Source organism: Triticum aestivum, chromosome 2B, assembly GCF_018294505.1.
Source record: "Triticum aestivum cultivar Chinese Spring chromosome 2B, IWGSC CS RefSeq v2.1, whole genome shotgun sequence".
NCBI lineage: Eukaryota > Viridiplantae > Streptophyta > Magnoliopsida > Poales > Poaceae > Triticum > Triticum aestivum.
Window position 1 is genome coordinate 448,391,737 of NC_057798.1, and position 11,855 is coordinate 448,403,591.

Below are 11,855 nucleotides of genomic sequence, written 5' to 3' on the forward strand. Positions count from 1 at the left end.
TCAACTCGTGAATTCCCGAGGTGACATTGGGGTAATCTATGCATAGAGGTTGATGCACGTTTTCGTTCTTGTTTCTCCGGTGGAAATCTTGGGGCACTCTTTGAGGTTGTTTGTGTTGGATCGAGTATTATGAATCCGAAATTGTTTGATGCGTATTGTATAATTAGCTTATGGATACTTGTGGTGACATTGGAGTATCTAGGTGACATTAGAGTTGGTTGATGCGTATCATATGGTCTTATTTTAGTACGAACTCTTGGATAGATCGAACAGAAAAAATAACTTTGTGTTATTTTAGTATGAACTCTTGAATAGATCGAACGGAAAGAATAACTTTAAGGTGGTTTCATACCCTACAAACAATTTCTTCTTATGTTCTCCGCTAGATAAGAACTTTGGAGTGGTTCTTCATCGCACGTTGAGGGATGGTTATATGATCCAATTAGATTAGCATTTGTTGGGAGATTGCACTAGTGAAAGCATGGACCCTAGACCTCATTTTCAAGCATTGCAATACCATTTGTGCTCCGTTTTATTAATTGTCACCTTGTTGTTTTTTATTGTTCCTATTACAAAAATCAATATCTACTATCATTAGTACGCTTTTATCACCATCTCTTCACCGAACTAGTGCACCTATACAAATTACCATTGTATTTGGTATGTTGGAGACACAAGAGAATCTTTGTTATTTCGTTCCAGGGTTGTTTGAGAGAGACCATCTTCATCCTACGCCTCCCACAGATTGATAAACCTTATGTCATCCACTTGAGGAAAGTTTGCTACTATCCTACAAAACTCTGCGCTTGGAGGCCCAACACGAGTCTACAAGAACAAGTTGTGTAGTAGACATCAAGCAACCCCTCTCCGGGCGATTTGAGTTTAAGATCCACCGAGAGAAAAATCAAGAGCCCAAACTTAGACAGTTGTTTAGCATCCCAGTAATTATGAGTGAGAGTTCTTGTATCTATTACTCTTGAGAGTTGCGCACTCTAGATGGATAGGTTTTGGCTTGAGTGTCAAAGAGCATTGTCTTCACCGAGCCAGATCCTTAGCAACCAAGAGTGATTGTGGTACGCGAAGGTCGATCGAAGGTTTGGAGATCGCCGACAAGGATCTACGACAGGTGAAATCAACCTGAGTCTGATCAACTCTGCGTTGAAGGAGAATAGGGTGAAGAGGGTTTTTCTTCCGTGTTAAGTCACAACCCCTCCAACCAAACGTAGCCCTTTGGCAGAAGGGTGAACTTGTCTGCCAAATCTCTCTGTCGCCATCGAACACCACTGGTTCTATTCTTCCTCACCGCAATACTTTCGGCAGTCATTATGTGTGTTTGATGATGATAGACATTTGATCTGTTACTCTCTTCTACTTATCTTTCATCATATGATCTCTCGCAGAGTTCTTTGTCATTTGTAGGCCGAGTTATTGTTCTTCGTAATTATTCTTCATAGCTATGCTCCCGTTCTTCGTTATGTTCGTAGTGCTATTGGCATGTTGTATTACCATTGTCATCATTAAGCCTGTTGTAGCCCATGCTCGAATCATTATTACATCTTACCTTGAAGGTTTCGGTCCTTAGTAGCGAGCTTGATTGCGCCCTGATCTACCGATATTTAATTCTGCTGCCGTGTTTGGGATCAGTTCAAAATATTCGAAAGATATACTCTCGATCCTATCAGACATGTTAAGTTGACTTGACTGGGAGAACGATGCGGTCCAAATCCTTATTTGCGTGATGAACCCTAGCTCTAATTCCCATCTCGCACACCTCAAGACAACGAACCCTAGCTCCCACCTCGATTCTCCGTAATCCATGGCTGAAATCAATGGTGCACTCGTCCTCTAGCTCGTCCACCAGTCGTCCTTCGTCTTTGCAAACCATGACATCGTCGTCGCTATCACCGGTGTTGTGCCTAGAGGGACAGATGGAGTACGAGCTGGAGTACCTCTGCCACTCTTGCGTGAAGGCGCCTGGATGGATTTCATGGAGTGTTCTTGATCAGGGGTAATACAACTGCACAAAATTGAAGGTAAAATTATCTACTTCATCCGTTTTTGTCACATGCTTTGATCTCTGTGTGTTGCATTGATGATCTTGAATTTTAAAGATCATTGAGGGTTCATATTGCTACACTATTTTTATCAGAGGCATGAGCTTCCATATTGCTGGTTCTCTCATGAAGTGTCAAAAAATCATTGGCTAGTCAGGTAATTTTAACGGTCAATTATTTCATTAGTATGTTATTCGAACTATGAGCAGCCTCAACGGCCGCGAGGTAACATCGGCCCTGTGCGCCTCTTCTGGTCTTCTATCGAAGCTTATAGAGTTTCTTATTTTCCATATAAAAATCATCTTAAAAATTCATTGTGTTTGGACCTTTCTAGATATGGTTTTTCTACGAAACCAAAAACATGCAAACATGCAAACAATAGGAACTGACACTAGACACTAAATTAATAAGTTAATTTAGAAAAATAATATAAAATAGTATAAAATGAAGTAAAAATATGTACAAATGATAAAATAATAGCATCAAACAATTAAAAATTAAAGATACATTTGAGACGTATCACTCGTCGCTTGAGGCAAGGGAGCGGGACAAAGCCCCTCCCGATAGGGCACATCCTATTTGCCGCCCGCGGGCGACGAAGAGTCGAGCCTTCTCTAAAGGCAGGTATGAAGGGGCCCAAGTGTCCTTCCTTGGCTGGCTGTTTGTTCTGTTTTCGTTTTTTTTCTATTTTATTTCACAAATTCTAAATTTCCAAAAAATGTTCAGAATTACAAAAAAAATCAAAAAATGTTCCAAATCCCTTGTTTTGTTCATGATTTCATAAATTGTTAACATTTTCACCAAAAAAATCGCTATTTTAAAAAATAGTCACATTTTAGGGAAAATATGTTCATGTTTAAAAACATTGTCATTTTTTCAAATTTTGTTCACTTTTCAATGAAAAATTCATAATTCATAATTCATAATTGCGCACATAGCGTCAACTAGGACTAGGAGCTCTCTCCCGATTGGGCGAGCCTCAAAGCAAATGCCAACAACGAGCGGGCAAAAGGCCAAAAGCATCGGCTAACCTCTCCACCTATTATTCCGTTCCGAACTTCCCGATCCAACGCTTCTCCCGACGCGGGACGTTATTTTACCACTAACGAACTCCGTCCTCAAAAAAGAAACAAGAAAAAGCACTCAGTTTGCAGCAAAAAAAAAAAGCTTGATTTTGATCCACCAAAGCAAAGGCCTTCCACAATAATAAGAATCCAAAGCAAAGCTGTCTCTTCTCATCCACAAACACCATAGCCCTGGCAGCGCTGTACTCCATTCCGATACGAAAGCATCTCCTATCCGCCCCGGACCCTGCTTTGAGAGAGGGAGTCCTTTAACGGCCACACCACTTCCACCCAAAACGAAAAGCCGTATGTGGCTGCGACCAGACACGCACACGCGCCAATCAATCTTCGGCCCGGCAGGACATCGATCGACCGATCGATCGGCCCGAGAGGCCGGGCCGGCACGTGACCGAAACGGCCATCGGCGAGGATCTGTACGGCCACGCCAAAACGATCTCCTATCACGTAACGGAGAGTAATACCGGTCCGTGTATATATAGATGCGCTCCGCCCGTCCACCACCGATCTCGCGCCGCGCCCAGGTAACAACAAAACGATCCGACTCCTACCAGAGGCCTCGCCGAGGGAGGGAGAGCACACACATAACCGACCAACGAAGCCAGAGAGATACTCCAAGGAAGCCAGGCCAACGAGGCTAGAGAGATAGCACGCGCGAGGAGGAGGAGGAACGAAGGCGAGTTGGTTGTGCCGTCAGGTGAGCGGGCGCCTTCCGTGCCGCACACCCCCACGCGCTTGTTGGTTTCGCCTGTTCCGCTGTTCCTGTTCCGCCGTGGGGGAAAGTGGAGTTGATCCATCCATGGCCAATGCAGGGGCGTGCGACGGCCGGCGGACGGCGGCCGGGATGGGCGTCTACGAGCTCGTCCGGAGCGAGGACGCCGCGGGCCCCGCGCTGGATCTGGAGGCCGGCCGCTGCGGCCCCCCGCCGACGGCCAAGGCGTCTCCGGCGGCGCCCCGGCAGCAGCGGCTCGTCTCGCTCGATGTCTTCCGGGGAATCACCGTGCTGGTACGTGCCGCCAACAAAATCCCCGCTTTTAATTCGTCTTACGGCATCACATCTTTCTCGCCGTTCTTTGCGATATTCCTGATATCTGATACCAAATCGAATTGCTTCCCGCGTGGGCCTTTTTTTTTTGTTCGTCTCCGACGCGATCGATTTCGCAGCAGCCCTGCAACCAAAGACATCATTCTTAGTGCCACTGCCAGCCAAACATAGATGCTCCATGAATCATGATGCAGCATGCTACTCATTGCCGGCCTTCTTCTCTTCACTTTTCCCTTTTTGTCTGCACTTAAACTAGACTAGTAGAGTAACCAAAAGATAGCAGAGTTGATTCAACCAACCACATGATCACTACTAGTACAGGATTTTTGCTTCAGGGAACATTACTGCTGGCCAGCGAGGCATGACAAGTTGTCCGAGTTATAGTCAGGCATTGCTGCCACAGCCGTATGATTGCCTAGCTCCTCTACTGGGCGGATCTTCTTCAAGCTCCGACTGCCCATGTTTCCTACTACAGTCTCTGCTCTAAGCTCTACCTCTAAAGATAGCCATTGTGGCCATGCACTATGGTGACAACACAACACGTCTTGATAGCCGTTTTAAAGATCATTAAACGACAGTTATGCGACGCAGCCTGATATGCTTCTTTACAACTGACGCCACCGGCCTGGCTCGTGAGATAATGAAGAGTTAATCCGATCACCGGGCCGCCAAATGGGTTTCGAACCGTCGGTGCTCGCTAGCCGGTAGTGGCCCACCGGCTCGCAATAGGAAAATGCCCTACTTGCAAGCGTACGGAATTTCACCAGCTGTTGGACCCGAGACTGCACACGGCAGAATTCATGCTCTAGTAGTATATACCCTGTGTAGCTGTATTGCTTCCGTACCTGAATTTGTTGGATACGGAAATAAAAAGTGGAAAGAATGTCAACTCTAGCTCACCGCTCCATGTTATGTTAGCTAGGGCTAGTAGATAAGTTGATGAGCGCATGTATGCTCATAATTGGTACTTAGAAAAGGATATCGCGTACGTACATATGCAGCTGACACGACACCAATTTCTAATAGTAGATCCCTCGAAATAAAATTTCCATTAGTAGAGATGTGGAACTGGTGAAAACGAGCAACACAGTGCGCACGGGGCCAGGCGAGAGAATTGGTGAAGGCGACGAAGGAGTCGAATATCAAGGGTAGAAGAATTCCGAACAAGATGAATAGCACAGTTCATTTTTGGAGAGATGCATATCTACAGTGTGGCAATCCACCTTTTTAGCCTTTTGAAAGGGTCTGCCGTTGTTCAGGTCAACTGGGATTTTGTAAACCACTTCAGAAATTTGCAACTTCCATTTTAGTGAAAAGCATAGCTCAATTTAAAGATGGATTGGGGCTAAAAAAGAATCTCAATCTCAGTGGACTTTTAGAGTTAATTGAACCATTTTTGAAACGGGAAACACATTTTAGGTTGTGGTTGGATGTTTGATCGGATTTGGCGCGTGGGCACAAAAGGTGAAGAATGTTAGGTACGTACAGATGCCTAGTTTATAGAGGGGGTGGTGGAAATTGTTGCATCTGTGGAGGTGTGAGGATCACGTCTGGTAGCGAGCCAATATTCCCCGACCCTGGAGGAGGCATGGCGTATGCGTCGTCGGCTGTTGGCACCTCCACGTCGAGTCGAGACAAGCCCCATGAGACGAGCCGCGCCTTTAGCATGTGACGCGCTCTCTCGCCGTCGCACCGCAAGGGATCTGTCCATCGATCACCCCCGCTTTACATCACGCGGTGGCGTGGCGGTGTCCCTGGCGTGCAGATCGTGCAGCCTGATATGCTTGTCCTACCTGCGGCGGTGGCCTTTTCAAGGTTCGCCTCACTGGTGACCATTAGTTTTCTCAGCTCCGCTTGCCCTGACTGCGTCGCACCGAGAGAGAGAAGCACGAGGAAACAAGGGTAAACGTCGGTGTCACACTAACGCGGCCGCGCAACCGTGCGCGGTGACGGTGCCCGGGGCTAATGGGAGGCACCATCACCACACGCGAGCAAGATAATATACAATTTTCAGTCCTGAGAACTACTGGCTCTAGCAACCGTCGAAGAAAAAAAAAAGGTGGCAAACATCAGGGAGAAGCAGGAGTGAACAACTAGCACTGCTAAACAAGATCAAATGTCGGCGTCGCCGCAGTCGCGCGTGCTGACCCAGCAGTTGAGATCCACTCAAGGCCTCAACTCATCAAACCTTTTGATGTCATGCGGTCGAGTCATGGTCCTGTTTAAGCCGAGTCTTGAAAGTTAGTAACACGGTAGCTTCATTAGGTACGACCTTTTACTTGGTGTGTCGTGTCGTGCTCCAGACACTGTAGGTAGAAAAGGAGCAAGCTAGCCGGGATGGCACGACATATATAGGTGGAATAACAGTGTACATCTTTAGATGATGAGATCCCAAGGTCACATCCTGTGTAGCCGGTCCAAACGTGGCAGATGGCAACACCCCAACCAATTCTTCCCTGGGAAGACAAGGCTGTCCAATGGACCGAAAATGACACCCCCTGTGTGAAGACTGAAGAGTACCACACGTATGCACACAGCCTTCCAAATCCAAGTGATTGGCTGGCTATGTCTAGCCCAGAGGGTGAACCATGCCTTGTCTGACGAAGCAACCCATCCATGCCTGAATGCCGTCCACTTTCTGCAAGACCAAATACTGTACGCAATTGATCCTAATTGAGGCAACGCTACGCATTGTTGGGTTGCCGCCCCACTGTGTTACGTCCACTCCAATTCACCTCTACATACGCCTACGTGAAAGTTAAAGCTAAGCAATGCCACGGTAGAATTGATGCATTAATTAGGAGAGTGTAATTTATAGTAAACTGCCTTCCAAAGGGAGAAGAAGGTTAGGTTCCCGTCGCTGTAGACCGTCTCTCCTCTCCACCCACTGGTTTTATTTACTACCCACATGCGGACCTGGTAAGTTGCGTCCTACGCTGAGAGTTACGTCGTCCTTCTGAGTTGTGGCCTCGTAGATGTCTCAGGACGAAGCGATCGTGGCCAGTCACATTGGCCGAGCGTGTGCGTGCGTGCCACGAAACTTGCGGCCGGTGGTTCCATCGATTCCTACTTACTTCCACCATACGATCGACCTTTGGTGTTGCCGTGGCGTTGTCCATTGGTTTCTGGACGTATCTCCCTTCTCTTCCTAATGATAATAAAATGGCCGCAGGTCGCTTGCGTGTTCTCACAAAAGAAAGAGATAATGGCAATAACATTAACATAGGGTGAGGAATTCAGGTGTGCTGGGTTGATGTTGCCGGTGAGAAATCCAGGCATGCTGCTTGTTGCAATCATGCGCTCGATTTCACTGTGGGCTTAATCATGGGGCTTTCTTTCTTCCCGGATAGAATATTTGTTTTTCGAGATGAAATGCATGTGGAGATTGAATCTGATGCCAGAGGCACACCACCATATATAATGCGAAGCTGTAACCATCACCTACCAGCATCATGTTCCTTTGTCTCCTCGGATTTATATAGCTGTGGTTTTTTAAGACGTAATTATGCAAGAACCACGATAATTAGCCTACTTTAGTGATCTTGATCTAAATGATGTTATATTTCTTTACAGAGGGAGTACTAAAATAACATTGCAGGAGTGGAAGCATATCTGATTAATTACGTCTGAGGGTTATTTTTTCTCTAGCATGATTGGATCTGGGTCTGTAACAAGTGGGGGTATTCCTGATGGTTGGTTAATATAGAAAAGTCTCCAGTATATATATGTGCAGATGCTTGTTTTAGACAGTGGAAGTTCTACTAACTACTACTCTCCTAGGAAAAGGTAGAACAGAAATATTTGTTACTACATGGAATGCACAGTACAGCTGTATATACTGAACGGAAATCAGCCTGCACCCTTCTAATCTGTTGACAAAATGAGTGAAACAAAGGTTAACTGTTGTTTTCCTTGCTGCAGCTTATGATCATCGTGGACGATGCTGGATCGTTTCTTCCGGCAATGAACCACTCCCCTTGGGAAGGTGTAACGATAGCTGATTTCGTCATGCCTTTTTTCCTCTTCATCGTTGGGGTCGCTCTAGCTCTGGCGTACAAGGTACACACTGGTTGATTAACAACACGACCGTGACATTTACTTTCGTTTTCTCAAGCTAACACTGGTGTGACATTCACGAATTGCTGTTGCTTCCACCTAATTGCGTCATCTCGTGATGCATGCAGAGAGTGCCGGACAAATTGGATGCAACTCGAAAGGCAACACTTCGTGCACTGAAGCTCTTTTGTGTTGGTCTTGTTCTACAAGGTATTAATTAGGATTGTTCCTGGACTGGACGACGGTAACAGTCGATTTCGACATAAAGTTTGTTGTTTAATTTCTTGTTCTGCTATGATGCACAGGTGGATTTTTTCATGGAGTTCGTAGCCTTACTTTTGGGGTTGATATTACACAAATACGTTTGATGGGTATACTGCAGGTAAGCAGCATATGCAATACTACATTATTCTGCATCAACAGTTTCAACTAAATGTGGCATGACTGACGATTTGTGGCGCCTGCTTGGTTGCAGAGAATCGCAATAGCATATCTTGTTACAGCACTGTGTCAGATTTGGCTCAAGGGAGATGATGATGTAGATTCTGGACTTGATTTGATCAAGAGATACAGATATCAACTGTGAGTTCAAACCTTTAAGAATTCAAAAAAAATATATCACTGATCCACATGACATATATAGATGACTTAGTATGAGCAAGATGTGTTTCTGAACTTACCATTTGCTATTGTTCTGCTAGACTCGCAGGCTTGCTCATCACAATCACCTACATGGTCCTCTTGTATGGTACCTACGTTCCTGATTGGGAGTATATGATATCAGGTCCTGGTTCCACAGAGAAAACGTTCTCTGTAAGTTCCACTTTCACATGTTTTTTCATGCTAAGAAGATATCTAGCAGTATTATAGATGGCAGAAACTGATGAGCTTCAAAATTGTAACTTATATCAGGTCAAATGCGGTGTACGAGGTAACTCTGGGCCAGGCTGCAATGCGGTTGGCATGATTGACCGCAAAATCTTAGGCATCCAGCATCTCTACGGTCGACCGGTTTATGCGCGATCCCAGGTTCTAATAAAATCAAGAGCTTGCATAATGCTTATTCGTCACCTTCATTCAGTCTGTATTAACTCCTCTCTCCTGTGACAGCAATGCAGCATTGATTCACCGCAAAATGGGCCACTCCCTCCTGATGCCCCCTCATGGTGCCAGGCCCCTTTTGATCCTGAAGGGCTTCTCAGGTCAGAAAAACTCATGATTCCTTCCAAGTTTCTCTCTTCTAGCTGTAACTGAGTTCTGCGCCAAGGGTAAATTCTGATTGTTTCATTTTTTTCACGGTCAACAGTTCTGTGATGGCCATCGTCACCTGCTTGATCGGTCTTCAATACGGGCACATAATTGTACATTTTCAGGTGAAATGTCTGCTGTCCATTTGGTGAGCACTTGATCTTCTGGATGAATGCAACATATTCTGAATTTCTCCATCTCTATCCTTAATTGCAGAAACACAAGGAAAGAATCATGCACTGGCTTGTCCCTTCCTTCGGCATGCTCGTCCTGGCCTTCGCAATGGACTTCTTCGGTAAGGATATTGTCAACAGTTAACACTCCATTCTTGATTATCCCGGGTAATGACGTTGACCACACTGTGCCGATGATCTTTACAGGAATGCGTATGAATAAGCCATTGTACACCGTAAGTTACACTCTGTGCACCGCTGGCGCTGCAGGGCTCCTCTTCGCGGGGATCTACACGCTGGTCGACCTCTACGGGTACCGCCGCCCGACTGTCGCCATGGAGTGGATGGGGATGCATGCCCTGATGATATTTGTCCTGATCGCATGCAACATCCTACCCATCTTCATTCATGGCTTCTACTGGGGGGAGCCCAATAACAACCTTGTAAGTTTTTGCAGATGACCTGCGTTTTTTCAGTCGAGCTTTCAATGATGATAATATAAATTGGAATATAAGAACTCATTCGGCTCTGTGTTTGCAGTTGAAGTTCATTGGGATTAGGGCATGATCTGTATATGGTGGATCGAGCTATAGGGAGACACGGGAGACAGATATAGAGATATTTAGGACCCTATTTGCACAGAGATTTCGAGAGATGAGTGCAGGCCTAGTTTTGCAATATGGCCATAGCTTCATCACCATCCTGTGTAACTGTTCGACACGGCCAGGAACAGTTGCTGTTTCACAGGTTGTTTTCTCTGAGTGCTCTATGTATATGGTAAAAGAAGCTTTGTGTATAGATGACAACAATGCAATTCAAGAGAAATATAAAGTACATAGATTTATTATCAGTTCCAAACACGTCTATTGCATTTGCATTCTTTTTTCTTTCCGGAAATATTGCATTTGCATTCAACTTGGTCTGGGCATCATAATCCTAGGAGCCTGGAATATTTCGACAGGGAGATGATTTGGGGGACTGCACCCACATATCCAATCTGTTCAGGTAAGAGCCCTGTTTGTACTTTTCTTTTTAAATGAAAGCTTTTATTACTCCGGCATCTGCATTCTAAGATGTATATAATCAACCATATTGCATTCATTGCTTATAAATAAAATTGAACTTTGAAGCATATAGTTGAACACTCAGCCTAACTGAACACTCTAAACATTCAGATGCCAAAGAGGGGAAACGTAAAAAACATGAACCAACTAAGATGAACATGCTAAACAAGACCATTCTAAACACCGGGAAGCATATCACTCACACGCACATCAGCCAATTGTACACAAAGTAGCACCAGCACACAGCAAGGAATTTCTTTTTCTTGCCAAGGATGACACCATTTATGCATAGTCAGATAGACCAAAACATACTGCACTGTCCCCAATAAAAAATAAGGGATCTTAAAGATTTATCAATCCAACATGGCCAAGACCCAAAACTATACGAAATACTACAAGGTGCAACTATATTAAAGGCAAAGTACATAGTCAGCAACGCACGCTAGACAATAATCGAAAAAGAGAAGTTGAATGGTATGTAACTTTCCAGGAACCAAAGGAAAATATTTATCTTTAAATGGTAATTTAAGACTAATCTTTTAGATCTGAACTTGACCTACGTATTCATTAAAGCCGAATACATCGAGTGCACAGAAAAACCCAGAAGTGTAAAGATCCCATTTGAAAAAGTCATGGTCCGTAGTTAGCCCGAGATCTGTAATTGTTAGTGTTCGCTACTCCAACAACAACAATAACAACAACAAAGCCTTTAGTCCCAAACAAGTTGGGGTAGGCTAGAGGTGAAACCCATAAGATCTCGCAACCAACTCATGGCTCTGGCACATGGATAGCAAGCTTCCACGCACCCCTGTCCATAGCTAGCTCTTTGTCGATACTCCAATCCTTCAGGTCTCTCTTAACGGACTCCTCCCATGTCAAATTCGGTCGACCCCGCCCTCTCTTGACATTCTCCACAAGCTTTAGCCGTCCGCTATGCACTGGAGCTTCTGGAGGCCTGCGCTGAATATGCCCAAACCATCTCAAACGATGTTGGACAAGCTTCTCCTCAATTGGTGCTACCCCAACTCTATCTCGTATATCATCATTCCGGACTCGATCCTTCCTCGTGTGGCCACACATCCATCTCAACATACGCATCTCCGTCACACCTAACTGTTGAACATGTCGCCTTT

At 45.2% G+C, this 11,855-nt stretch overlaps 1 protein-coding gene across 1 annotated transcript; it reads left to right on the plus strand.

Moving 5' to 3' along the window:
* The first annotated feature begins 3,534 nt into the window (after nt 1–3,534).
* Nucleotides 3,535–10,508, plus strand: LOC123045368 (heparan-alpha-glucosaminide N-acetyltransferase). Its single transcript, XM_044468398.1, has 13 exons — nt 3,535–3,833; nt 3,949–4,142; nt 8,103–8,240; nt 8,366–8,447; nt 8,543–8,619; nt 8,713–8,819; nt 8,939–9,050; nt 9,150–9,266; nt 9,348–9,439; nt 9,544–9,610; nt 9,702–9,780; nt 9,866–10,101; nt 10,199–10,508. Exons 2-13 carry the CDS (start codon nt 3,981–3,983, stop codon nt 10,223–10,225), a joined length of 1,296 nt encoding a protein of 431 aa, XP_044324333.1. The 5' UTR covers nt 3,535–3,833; nt 3,949–3,980; the 3' UTR covers nt 10,226–10,508.
* The last annotated feature ends 1,347 nt before the right edge of the window (nt 10,509–11,855 follow it).